Source organism: Ornithorhynchus anatinus, chromosome 15 (assembly GCF_004115215.2).
Source record: "Ornithorhynchus anatinus isolate Pmale09 chromosome 15, mOrnAna1.pri.v4, whole genome shotgun sequence".
Classification (NCBI taxonomy): Eukaryota; Metazoa; Chordata; class Mammalia; order Monotremata; family Ornithorhynchidae; genus Ornithorhynchus; species Ornithorhynchus anatinus.
In genome coordinates, this window is record NC_041742.1 from 1,096,581 (window position 1) to 1,116,954 (window position 20,374).

At 59.6% G+C, this 20,374-nt stretch overlaps 1 protein-coding gene across 8 annotated transcripts in view; it reads right to left on the reverse strand.

Annotated features, from left to right (window-relative positions):
- Positions 1 to 975: 975 nt before the first annotated feature.
- The window catches only part of SPAG9 (sperm associated antigen 9), a 74,108-nt gene continuing 54,709 nt past the window's right edge, over positions 976 to 20,374 (reverse strand). For 3 of the 8 annotated variants that reach the window (XM_029079888.2, XM_029079889.2, XM_029079893.2), the window contains 15 exons: positions 20,125 to 20,254; positions 19,266 to 19,358; positions 18,845 to 19,012; positions 18,299 to 18,470; positions 17,575 to 17,805; positions 17,107 to 17,311; positions 15,721 to 15,846; positions 14,451 to 14,531; positions 14,007 to 14,074; positions 11,545 to 11,693; positions 10,237 to 10,408; positions 9,244 to 9,357; positions 6,273 to 6,449; positions 4,828 to 4,980; positions 977 to 4,285 (listed from right to left, as the gene is read on the reverse strand). In XM_029079888.2, the coding sequence (XP_028935721.1) occupies positions 4,170 to 4,285; positions 4,828 to 4,980; positions 6,273 to 6,449; positions 9,244 to 9,357; positions 10,237 to 10,408; positions 11,545 to 11,693; positions 14,007 to 14,074; positions 14,451 to 14,531; positions 15,721 to 15,846; positions 17,107 to 17,311; positions 17,575 to 17,805; positions 18,299 to 18,470; positions 18,845 to 19,012; positions 19,266 to 19,358; positions 20,125 to 20,254 (2,155 nt within the window). In that variant the 3' untranslated portion in view covers positions 977 to 4,169. Of the gene's footprint in view, positions 4,286 to 4,827; positions 4,981 to 6,272; positions 6,450 to 7,306; positions 7,346 to 9,243; positions 9,358 to 10,236; positions 10,409 to 11,544; positions 11,694 to 14,006; positions 14,075 to 14,450; positions 14,532 to 15,720; positions 15,847 to 17,106; positions 17,312 to 17,574; positions 17,806 to 18,298; positions 18,471 to 18,844; positions 19,013 to 19,265; positions 19,359 to 20,124; positions 20,255 to 20,374 lie in introns of all 8 variants that reach the window. The other 5 variants (XM_029079891.1, XM_029079890.1, XM_029079887.2 and 2 more) reach the window with 3 other exon arrangements.

The window sequence follows — 20,374 nt, forward strand, 5'->3', positions numbered from 1 at the left end:
TCTGTTAGCACTTACTAAGTGCCAGACACTGTACTAAGCCCTGGGGCGGATACAAGCAAATCGGGTTGGACACGGTCCCTGTCCCCCGTGGGGGGCAGTCTTCACCCCCATTTTATAGATGAGGGAACTGAGGCACAGGGAAGTGACTTGCCCAGGGCCACCCGGCAGACAAGAACCCATGATCTTCTGACTCCCAGGACTGTGCTCTACCCACTAGACCACACTGCTTCCCTTTTGTCGGGGGCAGGGATCGGCGGGGGGAGGAGGGAGCCGGGGCTCGGCCCGGTGGACAGAGCACGGGCCTGGGAGTCGGAAGGACCCGGGTTCTAATTGGGCCCTTCCACTTTCTGCCGTGTCACCTTGGGCGAGTCACTTCACTTCTCTGGGCCTCGGGGACCTCATCTGTAAAATGGGAGTGGGGGGCCCGGGGGGGACAGAGATGACGTCAAACCTGATGTCCTTGTATCGACCCCAGCGTTTAGTACAATGTCTGGTAAGCGCTTACCAAATACCACTGTTATTATTATTGTCATTATTTTCTACTACTGTACTCTCTCAAGCGCTCGGTATAATGCTTTGCCCGCGATAGATTTATCGGCTCTTTGGCAGAGATCAATGCTGCCAGCCCCACTGCATTCATTCAGTCGTATTTGTCGAGCACTTACTGTGCGCAGGGCACCGTACTAAGCGCGCGGGAAAGTACAATACGCCACAGTAAAGAGAGACAGTCCTCAGTCCAGTCCGCACACCGTAGGCACTCGAAAAGAGACACCGGGGTGGAGAAAAGTGCTCCGGGGGGCAGCCAAGCTCTGCAACGTGTAGCCATCCAATTTGGGAGACACTGGGGATCCCCCGAACTGCATCGAGTCTCCCCCGACGGTTAGTCGCAGGGCACCCTGCCTGTTGCCGAGATCGGCTCGGGATCGAATGACTCCACTCTCAGAGGAAGGCTGAAAGAAAACCACCACTCTCGGGCTGATTTCATATACATATTTATATATATATTCCATGTACAAAGTTACATTCTGAACCCTCAAGGATTCAATAATAGAAATAAATACGGAAATAACTACAATTTGGGAACGCTCTGCTCAAATACGAAGCCTCGACTTTTAACAGACAGCTATAGCATCCATCTCGGGTTACAGAGGCGGGGTAGAGTCAGGGGAAGATGTTGAAGAAAAACTCAAAAAATGACAGACCGTAAAATGCTTAAACGATAGAGAAGTGTGCATCCGCAAAGAGGGGAAAGGGGCAGAATCGTGTCTGAGGGGAAGGAAGAGATGCAGTAGCGGAGAAAAGCGCTCCGGGGCCTGGCCGGGCTCTGAGGTGCGTGGCCACCCTGTCTGGGAAACTGCACGGACTCTTCCCTCCTCTTCCTCCTTTAAGGGGGCAGGGGGTGGGATGGGGGGACACGGGGGCCCTTAGCTAGGTCTGGGAGGACCTAACCTTTTGGCAACTCTAGCAATACTTCCAGAGCCAGCGACCTTCTCCGCCTCCTTCCCTGCCCGGGGAAGGAGGGGCTTTCTAGAAGACCCTGGGTTTCCCCACTCGGGGAGGGGGGGGAAGCCTGTCGGTGCCGGAGCATCTGCTCTCCTCTCCCCAGCTGACTCCACTTGGGAAGAGCAGAGCAGATGGGAACCGGAATTGGCAGTCCGGGCCTCCGCTCTACACATCTACCCCGACGGGCCCCGGGCCGCGTGCTCCGGGCCTGAAGCACGGCCACGGAACCAACACGCCGCGGCTCTCGAGGGACCCATCCTCGGTACTGGCCCGAAGCGGCACCGATTTGGTAGCCACGGATGTGATAAGGGGCCTGGATCTCTAGCCACCCTCACCCTTCCAGCTGCCCCGCCGAGGAGGGCCGCGGGGCTGCGGTGATGACCACGGGTATGACCACGGATTGACAGCTATCAGTAGGCCCTCCTTCCTCCCCACCGGAATCCGGGGGCTTGGATGAATGAGCGGGTCCATTACCCCTTCTCTGCCCCGCCGTGGTCATGCCCGGGGAGGACCCTCGCACCCTTTGCTTTTGGCCCAGATCATCCGTCCCTCTGCCCGTCTCCTTCCCGAGGTGGCCGTGGGGACCCCGGGTGCCTCGTTAATGAGTCGGGGCCAGGTCCTGGTTACGGCCAAAATGGGCGGGGGGCAAACCCCCCGTAAAGCCCTGCCGGCTCAGACCGGCGCTCGGATGTGTAGGATGGGGGCGGCCCCCTTTCCACCATCAAGTTTCAGAAATGTCTGGGTCCACTCGTGGACACCTGGAATGATGCTTTCGACATCAGGCCCCCGCCCCACCTCTCCCCAAGTGATTCGGGCCGAGAAAGGAAGCCCGGTCGACGAGCAGGGTCACTCGGAGGGAAGAGGGTGGCTGGCTCGGGAGGTGGATCCCCTTAGGGAACATTTGGCTAAAAGAGCTGCATGCCCCCCGCGCCCCCCAAGCACCCCGCTCTGCTCCCTGGTGTGTTTCCAAAGGTGCATTTCACCAACCGGGTTCGCAGGGGCTCTAACGGCTTCGCGGGGGGAAAGGTTAAACTTAATCTGCCGCCCTTTTCGACAGAAAACAACAGAGCGGGGTAGAGTTGGGTAACTTTCAGGGACAGAAGAGAAAGCCGCTGGCCGAGACCCTGTGGGTGAACAGTTCGCTGCCTTCCCACCTCTCAAGCGGGGGAATCATTCGGGGTCGGTGTGCCGAGGCCTGCCGCCAAAAAACCCCCAACCCATACATCGGTAGTCACCGATTCCCGAAACGGCCCAGGAGGAGATCGGTGAACGGGGCACGCTTTTTCCGGGACCGCTTTACAGCCACTCCATATTAAAACTGGCAGAGAGAGAGCCAGAGTTAAGTCCGGCCCTCTCCTCGGAAGCAAATGACATTACAAGCGAGCCTCTCCTCGGGTCTGTAGGCTCCCCGTGGGCAGGATCGTCTCTACCTTTCCTTTCTCATCGTCCGCTTACAGGTAGGCAGTACAGCACTCTACACGCAGGGAGTACTCAACCAAGACCATCGACTGACCGATCACGGGCCGCGGGGGTGGCTGAGGGGGCGTTCGCATCCCGTCGTTCTAACCCCGGGGGGTCCGGGCTGAGGGCCGGCTCGCCTGTCGGGCTGGGGCCTCGGTGGCACTTGAAGACTTGGGGAGTCGGGGGCGGGGGGTGCTGGCTACACCCAGAGCCCCAGGGGTCCTTCCCCCCCGATCCTGCAGTGTCTTGCCCGAGCAGACGGTCCTTACACCGCCCTTCTGTGACCTTCCCCTCGGTGAGTCTTTCCGGGGGGTCCCCCGCCCCCCAACACCGCAGTAGGACAGCAGAGAGCTCTCGGGGGAACGAGTCACGGCAGGGCGCCCGGGGGTGGGGCGGCACGGAAGGAAAAACCTCACCCCCTGCCAGGGTTTGGGAAGCCGATCGGTTCCCGTACACCAGATCCTCCGTCCCGGAGGCGAGGTGGAGAGGGGGTCGTGGGGGCCGCAGACCTCTCATAAACTCTCGGCTCTCGGTGGTCAGAAACAGGAGGCTTTTATTTAAATAGTTTAGTCTTAATTTCTTTAATACAAAACCCATCCCGCCCCCCGCCCGTGTCGAATGAAAACCACAAAGTTTTTATATACTCTATAAACAGGATTGACCAGGTTGGAAAGTGGAGGTTAATATAATTTACAGTTTGTCTCGGGACGCTGGGATAGATCCTGGTAATCCACCTGATATTAGTTTGTGTCAATTTTATAATACACTGGGAGGACCTTAGCTATTTTACTACGTGATACGGACAAGTTTTCTCTTCAAGTGTCTTTTCCTCTGGACGCCCTCATTAGTGACCGCGAAAACCCGACTGTGCCCGCCCGAGGGAATTCCATCCGACTGGGAGGCGGCGGGTGTTGCGGGTTCCCACCGCCACCCGCCCACCAGTGGGGAGAAAGTCAACCTTCTTGGATTCGTTGGCCACCACACCCCGAAATGACCCGTGACCTCGGTGCGCTGGGACGGCCGGCGCCTGCCGGACTCTTCTGGGAGGACGGATTTTGCCCCGGGGGGGTTAATGGGAAGAAACGCTCCAAAGCTATGTAGTGAAACGGATTCCACAAAAAGAATATTAAATAAAAAGGTGGGGGGAGGGGAGAAAACCATGCAGAAGAGCCCCCGGTCTCCTCTCCGGCTGCTCGCTCCCGAGTTCATTCGCTGCCGCACGTCACCTGCCACACGATCAGGTGACTCCTCTCGGCTTTGGCCACGGACGGTTCGAGCGGGAGACCCTCGCCCGGGAGCTCGGACTCGCCGCCTTCATCACCTGGTGGGCGACGTGGAGGGTGAGTCGGAGGCAGGGGGCGGAGGGGGTTTCCCACCCAGCCGCTCCCGGGGGCTTTAGGGCGGCTCAGCGGGGGACAAGGGGCGGATTCTCCATCTTGGCTCCAGAGTGACCGCCTGGAGGGCAGTCAGCCGGGAGGCAGGAGGGAGTGCCCGTGTCTGCTCTTCCCGGGCACGCGGCCTCCGACAGCACCGGCCTGACCCCTTCAGAATCGAGTCCCAGCGTTGCTCCGGAACACGGGAGCCGCGGGCACGCAGAGTGCCGAGCGAAAGGGGTCGGGCGGAGCGCGAGAGACCGGGGTTTTGCTTTTAGTTTCGTCGGCCGACCCGACCGTGACAGAAATAAGCGGGGCCCAGGCGATATCGCCTCCCTCGGGTCCCTCTGGAGGGAGGGGGCCGGGTGGGGTCAGAGGCCCTGGGACGTTAGGAGACCGGGGATCGGGCGGGAGAAGCCAGGGCCGGTCGTGGCAGAGCCCCAGTCGGGGCTCTCCCCGGGCCCACGAGGGCAAGAGTGTGGCTCCTCACCCATTCTGAAGTCGATGTACCCCTCTCCTCCGCTCATCACCAGCATGGACTTGGCAGGGCTCTGGCCTGAGGGCTCCTGGGTCGCTCCTGGCTTGTCACTTGCCGGTTCGGGACCGCCGCCACCACCTGCGCTCGGAGGGCTGGCCACCTGACCTGTCGCGTAAACAGACACGGCGGGGCGTCACTCGGCGGTAACTGACCGGAGGGACCGGTGTCTTGAGAGGCCGCGTTGGGGCCGCGGACGGCTGGGTCCGCTCCCCGACCGGACTCGGTCGCCCGGCTCTGACGAGGCAGAGGAGGAACGGCGCGGAGGCCGGCTTGGTCGCCGCAGAACACAGCGGACGCGCGGTCTTCAGGTCGCACTAATGGACGGGGAGATGACCCTCCCCATCTAACCGATGGCACCGAGCAGCCCTGCTCCCACAGGGTGAGAGGTTCTGCGTTCCCTGGAACTGGGTGTCCGGTTCCTGGGTCGCTCTGCCGGGGAGGAGCAGCGAATTTCTTATTTTTTGATTTAATGGTATTGTTGGCTGTGGATCTCCTTGCACCCAAAAGAAAACGCTGGGAGGGCTGCACGGTACCCTCTCACCCCCCTTGATTGTAAGCGTGCTGTGGGCAGGGAATGCGTCTGTTATACCGTACTCTCCCAAGTTCTTAGCACAGTGCTTCGCACACGGTAAGAGGGCTCAAAAAATTCGACCGACCGACTAATCCCGCTGAATTGTTCGATTTCGGCAGCTTCGGGCGGGGCTGGCTGAAGGAAGGGCGGTGGCGGGGAGGGGTGGTCCATGGGTTGGGGGTGGGTGGGTGAAGGCAACAGGAGCCCAGGGTCACCCCTCCAAATCTAAGCCTCTGGGGGCCTTCTCAAGTAACTGGGCTTGGTGGGGTGGGAGAGGAGGCGCAAGATGGGAAAAGACGGAGGGGTGCGGGGTCTGAGCCCTTCTGCCCTCTGGACAGCCAGTGCAGTTAGGGGAGGGGCGGACCGACAGAAGGCCAGAGGCTGGTGTATGATGAAGACGGGCTGGAGGGGTGAACCTCGTGAACCCGGGTGAAGGGGCCCGGTGGAAGGGGCAGAAAGGGCATTTTTCTGGCGGGGAGGCCCCCTCACGGTCCTCTCCAGAAAATAATAATAATACTACTAATTGTGGTATTCGTTATGCACTCACAACGTGCCAGGCACCGTACCGAGAGCTGGGGTGGACACAAGTAAATCGGGTTGGACACCGTCCCTGTCCCACACGGGGTTCACAGTCTCAATCTCCATTTTACAGATGAGGTCCAGAGCTCCGAGAAGTTAGGTGACTTGGCCAAGGTCACAGGGCAGACGAGTGGCGGGGCCGGGATTAGAACCCATGACCTCCCGACTCCTACCGACTATCCGCTACGCCACGCCGCTCCTCGACAACCCTGCCGGGGCCGGGGGCCCGTGCTGGGCGCGGACTCACCCGGGACGGCCACGAAGAACTTGACCGCGTCACGGTGGCCGTGGAAGCAGAGCTGGGCGTGGGCCATGGAGCAGTAGGGGATGAAGGTCCCCGCGGTCACCTTGTCGCTGTTTTCGTCGCCATACACGCGGATGACGCTGCCCGGCCGATTGCCCGGGGCCCCTGAGGTTTTGTTGGCTGGAACAGAGAGCCAAAAGGACTGTTTTTGTGGGGCAGGAGGGTGGAGGCGGGCGCGGGAGGTTATGGGTTAATCCTTAAGGAGCCATCTAAAAGCTACAGCCAACGGGGGAGGGAGAGAGACAAAGACAGGGGGAGAGAGAGGAGAGAAAGGAAGAGGGAGGCAGGGCGGCAGCCAGGGCTGGTCCCAGGCAGAGCTAGAGAGAGAGTGTCAGCATGCTAGTTACTGCCAGGATCATCAGGAAGGGGAGTGGGACGGTTGCTAGTCTAGCAATTACCACGCCATTTCCAAGCCAATCCTCTGAAATCAGATTTCCCTAGGAAAAACAACGTGACCCGCACGTTAAGTCTGAAATCCTTTCTTCCGACTGAGGAGGCCCAACCTGGCATCTCCAGGGCGCGGCAATTTCAGAGAGCCGAGGGTGGAATTTAGCTCCCGCCGGCGGGTCTCCCGCTCTCCCCACCGGCGCTCCCTCCCAAGAGGGAGGCACGGGGGGGGGGTCCCCTCTCGGGCCCCCCTCACCCCGCGGGCCGTCCGGCTTTAGACTCGCTAGACACGCAAGCCACCTCCCCCCGGGGCCGGGCAACGGGCAGAGAAACGTGGCGGGGGTGAGAGTGAACGATGAATGAGGATTAATGGCGGTGAGGGAGGCTGGCGTGTTTTTACTGGAAGGGAGAAGAAGTCCGGACGGGAGCTGAGCTGCGACGGAAGAGGACACAGACCGGGCTGCCGGGCAGGCTGGGGAGCAGACGGCAGAAACGAACAGGCGGGGGTCGTCTACAGAGGTGGGAGACGGCCAGCCTCGGCGGGGCCGGGAGAAGCCTGGGAGGGAGCTCGGTCCGGGATCTGCACTTACCCCTCAGCCCCAGCAAGCGTCCCTGGTGGAGGATTACGGCTACGTGAGAGAGGAGGAAAGGGGAAACGGATAGGTACGCGAGAGTCGAGGAGGAGGAGGGGTCGGCGCTCGGGCGAGGGGCTCGGATACGACCCGGAGCCCGGCGGCTCCCGACCGACTGAAGACCTCACGGTGGGCCCGTGAGGGAAGGGGGAGAGCTGGACGGGGACGGCTTCTCACTGGAAAGGCTTCAGGCTTCCGTGCCCAGGGTGGTGCCCCTTGGAGGGCTCTCGCACTCTCAGGGGGGAGACAGGTCCCCAGCCGCCGGACGGCCCGTCCTACCGGGTCGCCCGTCTCCGGGGGTACTTGGCTGAGCGCCTGAGGGGTGCGGTGCACTGGGCTCTCAACACCTGGCTCTCTTCCCTCATTACTTATCCTCGCTCCTCTCCCGCCGCAGGCTCGGCTTCTCCGACGGCCACCTACACTCTGTGCCTCACACTCTGGGCTCTCTCTCCATCAACCTCTTAATCCCCCTTCACCACCGGCAGACCGCCGCTCTCCCCACCTCGGAAGCCCTTCTGAAAATCTCATCCACCGAAGATCTTCCCTGACTAATCTCTCATCTATAACTTTTTCCTTCCCTACTGCTTCACCTGTACACTGATTCCCACCCCCAAGCACTTCAGCGCTCACTCCACTTTCTCCCCAGTGGCGGTCGGGTACACGGATTTACACTCGGGTGCTTTCCCTACCTGAAATTCATTTTAGCGTCTGTCTCCCCGGCTGGGCTGAACGCTCCCTTCGGGGCAGGGATCGCATCTACCATCTCTTCTGTGCTCTCACGAGCGCTTAGCACGGAGTAAGCTCTCAATAAACGCTATCACTAGACTGAGCGTTTGGTGACGCGGTGCCGCCCAGCTGATGAGCCTTCCTAGGCGGCCGGTACCCCGGTCCTGCCTGCTTGGTGGAGCAGAGCACTCGAAGCCCCGAGGAGAGGGAGAAATGAGGAGCGCGAAGCACGTGAGCAACTCGGTCCTCGGCTTGCCGCAGAGAGACCGGGACGAGGGGCAGAGGGGGATGGCATCGCCGGGAGCCCGCCCCGATGCCGGGGGGCTTAACCGCAGGGTGGTGGATGGGGACGGGCCCCGCCCTGAGGCCTAGAGCCAGGCGTCGAGGCAGAACACGCGTGAGAGGGGAGGAGCCAGAGGAAACCACAACGAGCCAGAGCCACCACCTCCCTAGAACTACCCCTCCGCCATCTCCGTGAGTGGGCACTACCCGAGCTTGAGTCCGGAAACCGGCACTGATTCGATGGGTGAACGATGCAATGGAACAGAGGGTCTCGCATGCGCATACACACGTCGCGCATGCGGTTCACAAAAGCTACTGGTCACACACATACACACGCACGGCACACCCCGTCTCGCCAACGCAACCTGGGAGGCGGCAGACTCGCTGTTCCTTAAGCTGCCCGGGCCCAGGCCCGGGCCCGGCCCCCAGGCCCCCCCTTCCAGAATCCCCTTTCCTGGGGGTTTGGGCCGGCTGGCCGAGAGAGGAGAGTCTGGCTCTCAGTCCCGGGGAACCTTGGTGGAGATGAAAGCTGGAGGTCTGTTTGCACATTTGAGTTCTCTAACGTCAGGAGGGAGAGAGCGGCCAAGGAGCAGATGGGACTACCCCCTGACCCCGGCCCCCAAATGGGGACAGGCGGGGTCCCTGGGAACCAAACTGCCTGCTCTGTAAAGTCCAGTTTTGGCCAAGCAGAACTCCGAACTGCCCAGAGACTCCGAGCGAAAGACGGTGACTTGTGCTGGGAGCTGAACTGGGGAATTCCCACAGGGCCGCGAGACAGTTTCCTCTCTCCCGCCACGTGAAGCGGACGACGCCAACCCGACGGCCGGCTCCGTTTCTGCTCCGGCGCCCCACCCCTCGGCCGGGCCGGGCCCGAGACACACACTTACTTTCTGTTAATGGGATGGAGATGATGACGCCGTTTCCGGTCCCCACCCACAGGCGATTGCAAGACACCATCAGCGCTGTGATTCTCACAAAAGAGAACCCGAGTTTGCCGGTACCTAAAATGAGGAAGAGCGATTCCGAGGTCAGAGGGGTGAGGATTCCGGGCGCCCGGCATCCCACCACGTCGAGGAGCTGGCAGCCCAGGAAGGGTCTGCTAGCCAGCGGCACTCGGGCTACCTGACGCCGGAGGGCTCGGCCTCTCTCGGGTCAGGCTCCGCCCTCACACCCTCACTAACCCACAGGAGAGAGGGCACTGCTCCCGGGCCAACCCTAGCTGGGGACACTCTTGAGGGACGAGGGGACTCGGGACATGGGACTCGGTTGCTAAGCGTAACGCTCGGGCCCTGACACCCTGCGGGGGAGATCCCTCGAGAATCCGTTTTGGTCAGGGACGCCGCCCGACCTTCTGACCCGCCACCCGGCCTATGCCCTGGAATGGATGTGGCCCCGGCCGGGGTGACGGAAAGCGGGGCCGAGACGTTGCCCTGGGGCCTCGAGTTGCCTCTGGCTCCAGCTTCTGGCAAAGTAAACCGATCGGTGAAGCACTTGCTGTGTGCAGAGTACTAAACTAAGCCCGGGGGAGAGTACAATATAAGAGTTGGTGAAACCGGGCCAGAAGAGACGGTCCTACTGGGGACCCCGATGCCCTCCCGGGGCCACAGCCTGACCCGAGGTTCCGGCCCGCAGCAGCTGGAGAAGGCCCGGAGCGGCGGGCGGAGGGCCGGTCTCGCTTCGCCTGGAGCGCTGGGTCCCCGAGGGGAACGACTGAGTGAGAGGACTTACATCAGACGCCAACACTGCAATGGCCTCCTCCCCACAGGCCTGTCACCCCGGCAAGAACCGCCGGCCGCCACGGCAGTTTGCTCGTGTGGGGACCCGTCTTTTCTCTTTAGTACAAGAGGGGCGGCTCCCTCGGGCAGGGATGGGGGGCTTACCTAACATCTTGCTGACGTAAGGCTCGATGTCCACATCCTGTAAGTGCTGATAGGTGTGTGCGTGGTAGAGGCGCAGCGTGGAGTCGAGGCGGATGGACACCCACACCCCATCTCCCACCCAGGCCAGCTGCCTCACTTGGCTCTCTTTCCTCGGGTGGGCATCGAACGATTTCTACGGGATGGAAGCACGGGTGGTCGTCAGTCTCACGGTTTGGGCCGGGACCCTCCCTCACCCTCAAGAGGCGACTAAGCCCGGGGGCCCCGGCTGGGGTCACCGGGAGCCACCCAGAAGGAGTAAGCCAATCGATCCCTTGAGCTCCACTGGCATTAATAATTGTGGTATTTGGTGAGTTCTTACTACGGGCCGAACACCACACTAAGCGCTGGGGGAGACACAAGATAATCAGGTTCTACGTGGAGCTCACGGAGAAGGGAGAACAGGTACTGAATCCCCATTCTGCAGATGAAGGAACTGAGGCCAAGACGAGTTAAGTGACGTGCCCACACAGAACCAGGATTAAATCCCGGGTCCTGACTCCCAGGCCTGTGCTCTTTCCACTAGGTCATCGCGTCACTCCGAGCACCGCTCTACTACAACTATCGAGTAAAGGGAGACTCGCGGCTCAGGCCTCGCACACCTGGGCCAGAGCAGGAGCCTCACTGGGGACCAAAGGGGCCAGGTGACTAACTGAATCCATCAACCAGAGGTATTCAGTGACAGCTTATTATGCGCAGAAGGACCGACAAGTGCTTAGAATGGCACCAGGCCAAGAAGTTGGAACAAAAATCATAACCTGCAGAGCTTGGAGTCAGTTACAAAAAAAAACCCGATGGTACTTGTTAAACACTTATTGTGTTGTCAGGCACTGTTCTAAGCGCTGGGGTGTACACGAACAAATCGTGTTGGATGGAATCTTTGTCCCACGTAATAATAATAATAATAATGGTGTCTGTTAAGCGTTTACGTAGTGTGGAGCACTGTTCTAAGCGCTGGGATGGATACAAGGTATTCAGGTTGTCCTACGTGGGACTCACAGTCTTAATCCCCACTTTACAGATGATACTGAGGCACAGAGAAGTGAAGTGACTTGCCCAAAGCGACCCAGAAGACAAGTGGCGGAGCCGGGATTAGAACCCAAGTCCTTCTGACTCCCAGGCCTGTGTTCTCTCCCCCATGCTACGCTGCTTCTTCTAGTAAAATCGCTGCGTCCCAACCAGATGGGTTGGTGGGCAAACCCACATTAATAATGAATGAGCCTGGGAGACAGCTCCCAGAGACCCAGTTGCCGAAAGATGACTAGGACTTGCCTCTATTTTCATGGCCTTGGGTTGCACCACGTAGATTTTGTTCCGATAACCACACCAGACTTTGTCGTGAACCACCGTCATGCAGCGGATGGAGTGGTGAGGCCGTCCCAGGTCCAACAGGTGGTAGTTTGACAAATCCCACTGGCCGTCTGGAAGGCAACACGGCACGGGTGGAAGGGGCGTGAGCTGAAGGCGGATCCACCCAGGCCGGCCCGGCGCAGGGGAGCCGGCTGACGCAAGGACCCCTCTGATTCGGGAGCTGGACGCCGGCTGGGGGCAAATGCCACTCGGGGCAACACCGCTAGTGTTGTCTGAGTTGGCCGTGGAACAGGGTGCACCAGGGACCCCTGCCCGACATCGTCGGGGAGGGCTGGGGGGACCTGGGAACACCCCCAGAAAAAGAAGGCGAGGGCCCTGACGGTTCGGCGGGGACAGCCACAAACCACTAGCAGGCACACGCGGTCCCCAGCCGAAGGGTTGTGGGTGGACAGTTTCGGTGTGTTTTCGGCCACGCTCACGGGACGACCCAGATGGTCTGAGGCGCCCGCTTGCTGCCTCGGTGGCCGTCAGTCACGGCAGACTCACACCTGCCTTCGCGGGCCAGCCCGGACCAGGCACCGTCACAACGGCTCCAAGCCCACGCCCGCACAGGTAGAGCCCGGGCCCGTCCACCTGACCACTTTTAGGGACGGATAGGGACGGTCGGCCTCGGAGGGCGAGGGAGAACAGGTGAGGTCCGGTGAGCTGCTGGGGCAGTGTCCCCAAGACAGACCCAGGGGCAGGATCCGACGCGGCTGGCGTCCTTCTAAGTTGGCACGACCCGAAGAGTGAGGGGAAAAGGGGCTTCAGAGCACTGCAACGGTGACAGCAGGATGCCCCAGGATCGAGGGGACAGGACGGGGATGGCGGGGATGGGACAGAGCCGGGGCAGCCTGCTTGAGGACTTGGGGAGGGTAATCTCTGGCTCCAGTTATCGCGTGGTTTCTCAGAACTGCATGCAGGAGACGGAGCACGAGGATTCAAAGACGGCGAGGCGGGTGCAGGGGAGAGCGGGCGTGGCCGTCAACCGGGACCAGGAAATTTTGGGCCCGAGGCGGCTGCCGGACGGAGGATTGGGGCAAAGGTAGGGGACAGGGATCGGGGGAGAGTGGCCAACAGCTTGCCTCACGCTCAGTTAGGCCTCCGGGCCGTCTGGAGCACGCAGGACCCAAGGCCTGGCCCCGGTCCCGGAAGCAGATCGTCGGAGGGAGGGGATTATGGCGAGGACTCCTTGTTTTGAAATGTGACCTGATATAAATGCCATCTAACCTTAGCCTCTACCTCCCCGCCCCCTCAGCCCCATGAGGCAGAAGCAACTGCATTATATTTTTAAAGACCTTAAAAGTCATTCTGACAGGATGGCAGAAGATTTTTTTATCCGGGAAACAAAGAAGAGAGAGGCAAAAAGTCATCCCACCGTCTCCACTCCCAATCCCACAGCACTGGGGTACAGGATGTACACATCTTGAAATTACGCAGACTAAATCACTTATTTATTCATATTAATATCCGTCTCCCCGTCTAGCCCGTAAACTCGTTCCGGGCAGGGACCCTGAGTGCTAATTCTGTTGTACTGTACTCTCCCGAGTGCTTAATACAGTGCCCTGCACATACTAAGCACCCAATAGCTACAATTTATTGACTGACTGATAGATCCCACCCAATCTCCCCACAGCAGGTGAAACCGGGCGCGGATTCCCGGCAGGGAAACGCATGCGTCACCTCGGTTTGGTTGTGGCCTGCCTCGCGGCGTCCGGCACCCAGCAGGGATTCAAATACTTGGTAGTATACCACTTTAATTTACTTTTATTCTGAGACTGTGGGACCCGGGAGGGTCAGGGACTGTTGAATTCCCAACCGTCTATTCTTTCCCAACAGTGTTCTTTACATAGTGGGCGGTTAATAAACACTCTATAACTATTTCTATTTTTACCGGAGATCCCTCTGCATGTAAGTACTTGCCTTGTGCTTCTGTCCAACTTCCTTAAGTGCTCAGGATAGTGCACGCACTCAGGAGGCGTTCAGTACATACCACTGTTTTTACTTTTCCTCGCGACTGAGCTCGATTCTCCAAGGATTGGAGCTACTCCCCAAAGGCAAGACAGGTCCTCCGGGAGGGGGTCTGGCTTCTTGGGATGTGGGGGTGCTCAGGGTGACACGGAGTGCGCCCGGAACAAGGCGGGAAAGACGCTCCTCCCGGCCTCTTTGAGGTCTGGAGAGCCAATGACCTTCCCAGAAGCCCTGACTCAGAGGCATAAGCGTTCGCTTGGGGAGAGCCAGCTCCCGTTACGTCCCTCGGTTTCCAACTTATAGGCAGGCATCGCTCTTAGAACGGGGTGATGCCCGGGAAAGCCCGCACAAGTGCAACCCAACAGTGCCAACCGCTTCGAGGGTCTCTCCCGGGTCTCTTACGGGATACCTACCCACTCCCCTGTGGAAAATGGCCAACGTTCCATCGGCTAGTGCGACCAATACGATTCCTTTCACGTGTCTGCGGAGGGAAAAAGGTGTGCGTCAGTGTCGGCCGGCTGGCGCCCGGGCGGGCTGGCGAGGACCGAGGACGAGGCGGGACCAACGGGTCCGCGGGTTGGTGCGGGTGGACGGGTCAGGGTGGGAGAAGCAAAGAGCCCGCTCAGAGATGTTCACAAGACCGCATCACTCTTCCCCTCAGAATTGCCGCCCAAGCCCATCTGCGGCGAGCCTCACCGCTCCTCCTTGCCCTTCGCTTGCCCTTCACAGCCCCCCGTTCCGGCCGAGGGGACGCGCTTCCCGAGCCTGCCCTCCGAGGCCGGACGGTTGCCCAAAGGGATGCCGGATCTAGGAGTGGGCTCCGCGGTCACCCTGGAGGGAGGGCGGGTGGAACTTACACAATACTGAGGATGGAATCCTTCAGCTTGATGGCATGGAGACACTTCCTCCACTGGGCCACTGAGGAATGGACGTACAAGCTGCGAGAACGAAGACAGGAGAGATAAGCCCGTGGCGGCCGGCAGCAGCGGCTTTCGCGCCCCACCGCCGGCCCTACGTCTGCCTGGGGTAGTGGGGGGGGGGCGGGGAGGGAGACGAGGAACCCAGGGAAGCGATGGGTAGGACTCCTCGTCCGCCTCCCCTCCCCCTGGAGTGAGACTGGAACTGAGCATCAGTGCTCGGGGACGGCACCGGCCACTCTCCCGGGATACGTTCACATTTCTCTTAATCCCCTGCTTTCCCTGAAGACTTTCTTTAAGTTCAATCGTCGGAATTGATGGGGCGCGCCTACGTGGAGGGCACCGCACTACCAACTTCCGCCGGGACGACAGATTTAGTCGATACGATCCCTGCTCTCGCTGACCTTAACGACCCAGCAGGGGAGAAGGGCAAAATAAGAGACACGTACATTTGTGTGCTATGGGAAACTGGGAGGACTTCGGCTTGTAGTGCAGATCTGGGGGCCGCAAGGTGGTGAGACCAGAGAATTAATCGATGATATCTATTGAGCATCTACTGTGTGCGCTACCCTGTGCTAAGCGCTTGGGAGAGTACGGTACAACGGAGTAAGCATCCATATTCCCGGCCCACGATGAGCTTAGAGACTAGAGAAGCCTCAAGGAATTCATCTTTCCTCCTTGGTGCTCACCTAGCCAGGCTCATCCTAGGATGGGTTTAGTCTTCCTTCAGTTCCAGGCTCCCGGCCTGTTCCCTTTTGGCAGAACTTTCCGTTACCCAGGGGGATAGCGCATGGTCCAGTGGCAAGAACGCAGGCTTGGGAGTCAGAGGATGTGGGTTCTAATCTCGTCTCTATCACCTGTCTGCTGTGTGACCTTGGGTAAGTCACTTCACTTCTCTGTGCCTCATTACCTCATCTGTAAAATGGGGATTAAGATGATGGAGTCCCATGTGGGACGGGGACTGTGACCAATCTGATGACTTGTATCTACCCCAGTGCGTGGCACATAGTAAGCGCTCAACAAATACTATTATTATCATTTTAATAATTAACTTAATAATTTAAACGGTGGCTCCCAGTTTTAGACGCGGACACGCCCTCAAAGACCCAGCCGACCCAGATCCTAAGTGCCTGGTGTCCAGGGAAAGGGGCCACGTGGCATCCTCTGGGACCCTCAGGCACGCATTTCCCGGTACGCGTGGAGAACTCACCATCCGTTCTGAGCTCCAAGCCACATGGTGGGCAAAAGGCTGCTCATCTTCTGGGCTTCCTCCCTCACCAGGTCGTGCTCATCCGGCAATGCCGATCTGGGGTCTTTGCAACCGTCTGCCTCGTTACTGCCGAAGGAGAGAGCCCCGGGAAATACCCGAGCCGCCTGATCAGCTTTGCTTCTTTTAAGGATCGCGTGTCCTCCCGTCTTAGCTCATGGGACAAAACGTGAACCATCCGGAAAGGAGGTAACGCGGGGAGTAAGAGCGGAACCGTGACTCTCGAAAAGTGAAATTTCTGTCTCGAGCTGGTGTGATTTGGCGGAAAAGGTACAAGCCCAGGTGTCCGGAGACCTGGGCTGCAATCCTAGGTCTGCCCCTGACCTATGTGACCGGGGGCGAGTCACCTTACGTCTTGGGGCCTCAGTTTCTCATCCGTAAAATTCATTCATTCAATCATATTTACTGAGCTCTTACTGTGTGCAGAGGACTGTACTAAGTGCTCGGGAGAGTACAATACAACAATAAATAGACATATTCCCTGCCCACTACGAGCTTATTTGGGGACTGCGGTGCACATACGGGATGGTATGAGGATGTCGAGACGCTTTGGGACCACGTAAAACTGTATGCATTCCAGGTGGCCCTTCCTGGAGATGAACTGTACCGGGCCCCATCCACCAAGCTACGAAGGGAGGACTTAGAAGCAGCAAGAGGACACGGGGTCACCGCTTGGCCAAATCCACCCGGAAGAGCTTACGGATAAGATGGCACCAGCTCGTTCTCTCCACAGAGACCTCAGTGCAGAGTGTGGCTATGGGGTGATCACACTGGGCTGAGCACGTAGAGAGAGAAGGGGGGGAGCCACTCCTCGGGCTAGAAGCGGCAGTTAAACCACAGCCAACTGGGGCCTCAGGAAATCTCAGTTCTCTGTTCACAGAGGCATCCCGTTCGGGGGAGCGTACTGTGCTGCTCCCCAAAATAAGAGCCGGGAAAGGCTGTGAACTGCGGGTCTTTCCTGATCTTTCCTGAACTGAGGCACTGTACCAGATGCCCGGGACAATACAGCAGAAGAAGCCCGATTCCAGGTCATGAGGGCCTTCCAGGATAACAGGAAGACAAATATCCTTTCTATGGGGGCCGAAAGATAGAAGAGAATCAAGAAAACACCAGAAACCTAAATACTGGGTGCTGAGGGAGGGCCCTTGAGGGAAGCTACCCCTCCAGGTAGCCAGAAATCACCACCAAACCAATGCACAGACGACATGGCTACAGAGATTTCAGCCCTGAGCCAAATCCAGAGGCTGAGATTTTTCCTCTATCCAGCGTGGGCTCTGGGGGTTCACGATTCTTGGGGGTCGGAGGGCAACTGTACGCTGGCCTGGGTACCTTGTCTGGTATATCGGGGGCCCCTCTTCTGTGTTCTGCACCCCCAGGGGATCCGTGAAGACGTGCTCGGTGTAGACACCGGCCTGGTTGAGATCTGCAATCTCTTCTCCGGACCCTGGATTGCCTTCCGTGGCTTCTGTAGCTTCGGTGGCTTCTTCAGCCGTGGGGACGGTCTCATCCACCGTCCCTTCCTCCGGTTCTGCTTCTATGTGTGTGTGTGAGAGAGAGAGAGAGAGAAACAGAAAGAGAGAGGAATAGAGTGAGAACAAGAGTGAAGACGGGTGAGCGAGCCCTGTGTGGGATGGCTAGATCCTGCTGCGGCCAGTGGCCACACAACTGTGCTGACCACGTCCGCGCTCGGCCCGATTCGTGGGAGTCCCGGCCCTGCTCGGGGCTCACGGCCACAGGGGGAGGGGACGCAGGCTCAAAGGGCCGTGATGAACGCGAGCCAGAGGAGCCCCCACCAACCTGGCGGCTTTTCCATCACCGGGGAGGCTTCACTGGTGTGGGACGAGGGCGAGGGGGCCGACCCGGGGCCCGGCCCCGCCCCGGCGGCGCAGCCCACCACGGTGATGCCTCCCAGCAAGCTGTCTCCCTCCGCTGAGCTGCTGCTGGCCACGCTGCCGCACAGCGAGGCTCTGTCCACCTGGCCGGCCTCCGCCGTCTCTTCACCGGCCGGGTAGTCCGTCTCCCGGGCTCCTGAAAGACAGGCCGCAAGTCAGCGCCTTTGGCAGGATCTCAGGAGCCGCGTGGGGCCGGGAGGCAGGCCGGCGGGGAGGCCAGAGGGATCACGGCCGGGCTCCCCCGATCTCACAGACTGCAGGGTGCAGCCCGCTCCTGTCTCCCGGCCCCAAATGAGGAGCCAGAGTTTGGAACGGACTGAATTCTCCATTTTCGCCCATGATGATATTTTTACGACGACATCTTAGGGTAACTCGGGAATGAGCTAAGGGATCTCAGGAGCTCCGAGGGAAATGGGAATCACACTGCCCTCCGGAGCCTGGAGTATCCCAGGACAGAGCAGAACCCTCTTCCTCGTTTGCCCCCGCGAAGCTGCGTGGCTGTTCTAACTTGGAAACGCTACTCTGGATGACCCCCGGTTTTGAAGGCCGAACCAAAAGCAGCTTCGCCATAGAGCGTGTTGCTTCACGGCGGGGGATGTGGGGATCCGGAAAGCCCTCGGGCGGCTCACCTGGCACGCTCGCGATGCAGAGAACGTGAGAGTTGCACACGGTGAAGCTGTCCAGGATGTTTCCTGGCTGGTTCGCATCCACGACGATCACTTTGGTGGCGGAGTGTGTGCTCGTGCATATCCAGACGAGGCTGGACAGCTCTTCCTGATGCCTCAACTCCTGCTGCTGCTCCTGCCAGGCCGGAGCCAAGGGGGTTAAAGACTTTCTCCCATCACGCTCCCCCTCAAGCCCAGAACTTTCTACCTGCTCCGGGTCAAGTGCGGTGGAGTTCCAGGACGCTTTGGGCCCAGTTGAGGAGGAGGGAGGGGAAGCTCGAAATCAGCCCTTCCAAGATGGCGCGCGCAAGGGCCGCGAGAGTCTTTATGTCACGTGGGAAAGTGAAAAATGGGAAGCGGCCTCGTCCCTGGGTTCGTTTGTGCAGGGATGAGGCCCGAAGCCTGGCCGTGAGACAGCTGGCTCAGGGCTGAGGCGTCGATGAGGACGGGGGGAAAGGGGAAGGCTGGCCAGACGGGAAGGGCAGGGTTTCTCGGCAAGCACGTCCCCACCTTGAGCTCTTGGTCCAACCGGTCCAGGCTGCTCTGCGATGCGCTGCGGCGCTTGGGGCCTTCTGCATCCTGAGCTGCCACGTCGCTGTAGAAGACGCTGGCTCCGACCACCGAGCCTCCGTCTCTGGTCTTCCCCCCTGACAAGTTGACCCCGACTGCACACCACAGCTTGGGTGGGGACGGGGGGAGACAAGAGAAGAAACCACCGAGCCCTCAGAGAGCAGTCAGAGCCCAGCCTCGCGCCGTCCCGCCCACGAGTCCGCCGCGTCCCCAAAACGCTCGGTTCCGTTTCTCGGAGAGGGGCCTCTCGGATTGGACTCGGCCTAGGTTTTATTCTCCGTTGGGCCCGCCTGCCTTCGAGCGACTCAATTCTCCTGGAGCGCGGGGAACGGATCCCTCGGCGGCCTACAGTTCGACTTACCTTCATGGAGGCATCTTTTTCATCTAAGGGTCTGAGGTAGACCGGCACAGGCAAATTCTTCATCTTGTCACCACCCTGGCCCCCATTTGCGGCCTGGAAAGAAAAGTCGCGAGGGAAGACCACCAAGACTTCCCAACCCAAGAGCCCCTATGGAATGCACAGGTCTGTCCCAGGTGTCAGGGAGAGTGATCGAGTTCCAACCGGCCATTTCCAGACGGGCCCTGCGGGACCAAAGCGCTGGTGACCAGGCCTGCTTTTGACGAATGAACACAAGGCACTGCTCATTTTCTCTTTCCCCTTGCAGCTGCCCACCACAAATGGCTCTAGTGCCATTCATTTCCCCCGTCCATCAGGATGGTGGAAGTGTGGTTTTCATGAGCAAGGAGTACTGGGTCTGCTCTTTCCTCCCCTGAAAGGGAGAGGCATATCTAGGGGGAGGTTGCAGGGACTCTTACATCTCCCCCAACCCTCAAAAAGTACTGAGACGGGGTGGGACCGCAACAGGGCTTCCTAGCATTACTAGTCTTCCGAAGCACGACCCAGACAGACGCGGAGGCTGGAGGGCACCCCCTTTCTGAGCCACTGGTTCGAAGAGAAACAGCACTGCTGATCGCTCAGCCCAGGAAGGGCACTGGGGAAAGCTTGCTGTTCCTTTTGGAATGCAACCTACTAGCGTGCTTCCGCAAACGCTCGATGCCTCCTCCCGGATTCCAGAAAGAGGGCCTCCGAGCATCTCCCCGGAACTAAACGGGAGCCTTTTTATCCGGCCTGCCGACACAGAGGACGAGAGGTGGAGCCTGCCCGACGCCCCGGCTGTCGCCTACGCCCGGGCGACGGCTAACCCCGGACGGCCCGTTACCTGCTTGTACTTCTGCGGCAAGCTCCAGCCAAAAGCCTGCACTCTCCCATCCTCCTTCTGGACGTGTGCTCTCACTTGGCGGTACTGTTCTCTCTTCTGCTCTCTGCGGGAGGCTAAACTGGCTTCGGTTCTAGGGAACGGGGAGAGTTATGTCAGGGCGGAGGCCGCCCGATCGCTGATCCCCAGGGTGGGTTCTTGCTGCGACGTCCGGGGCTCGGAACCCGCCCGTTCGTTAGAAGCCCTCCCGAAA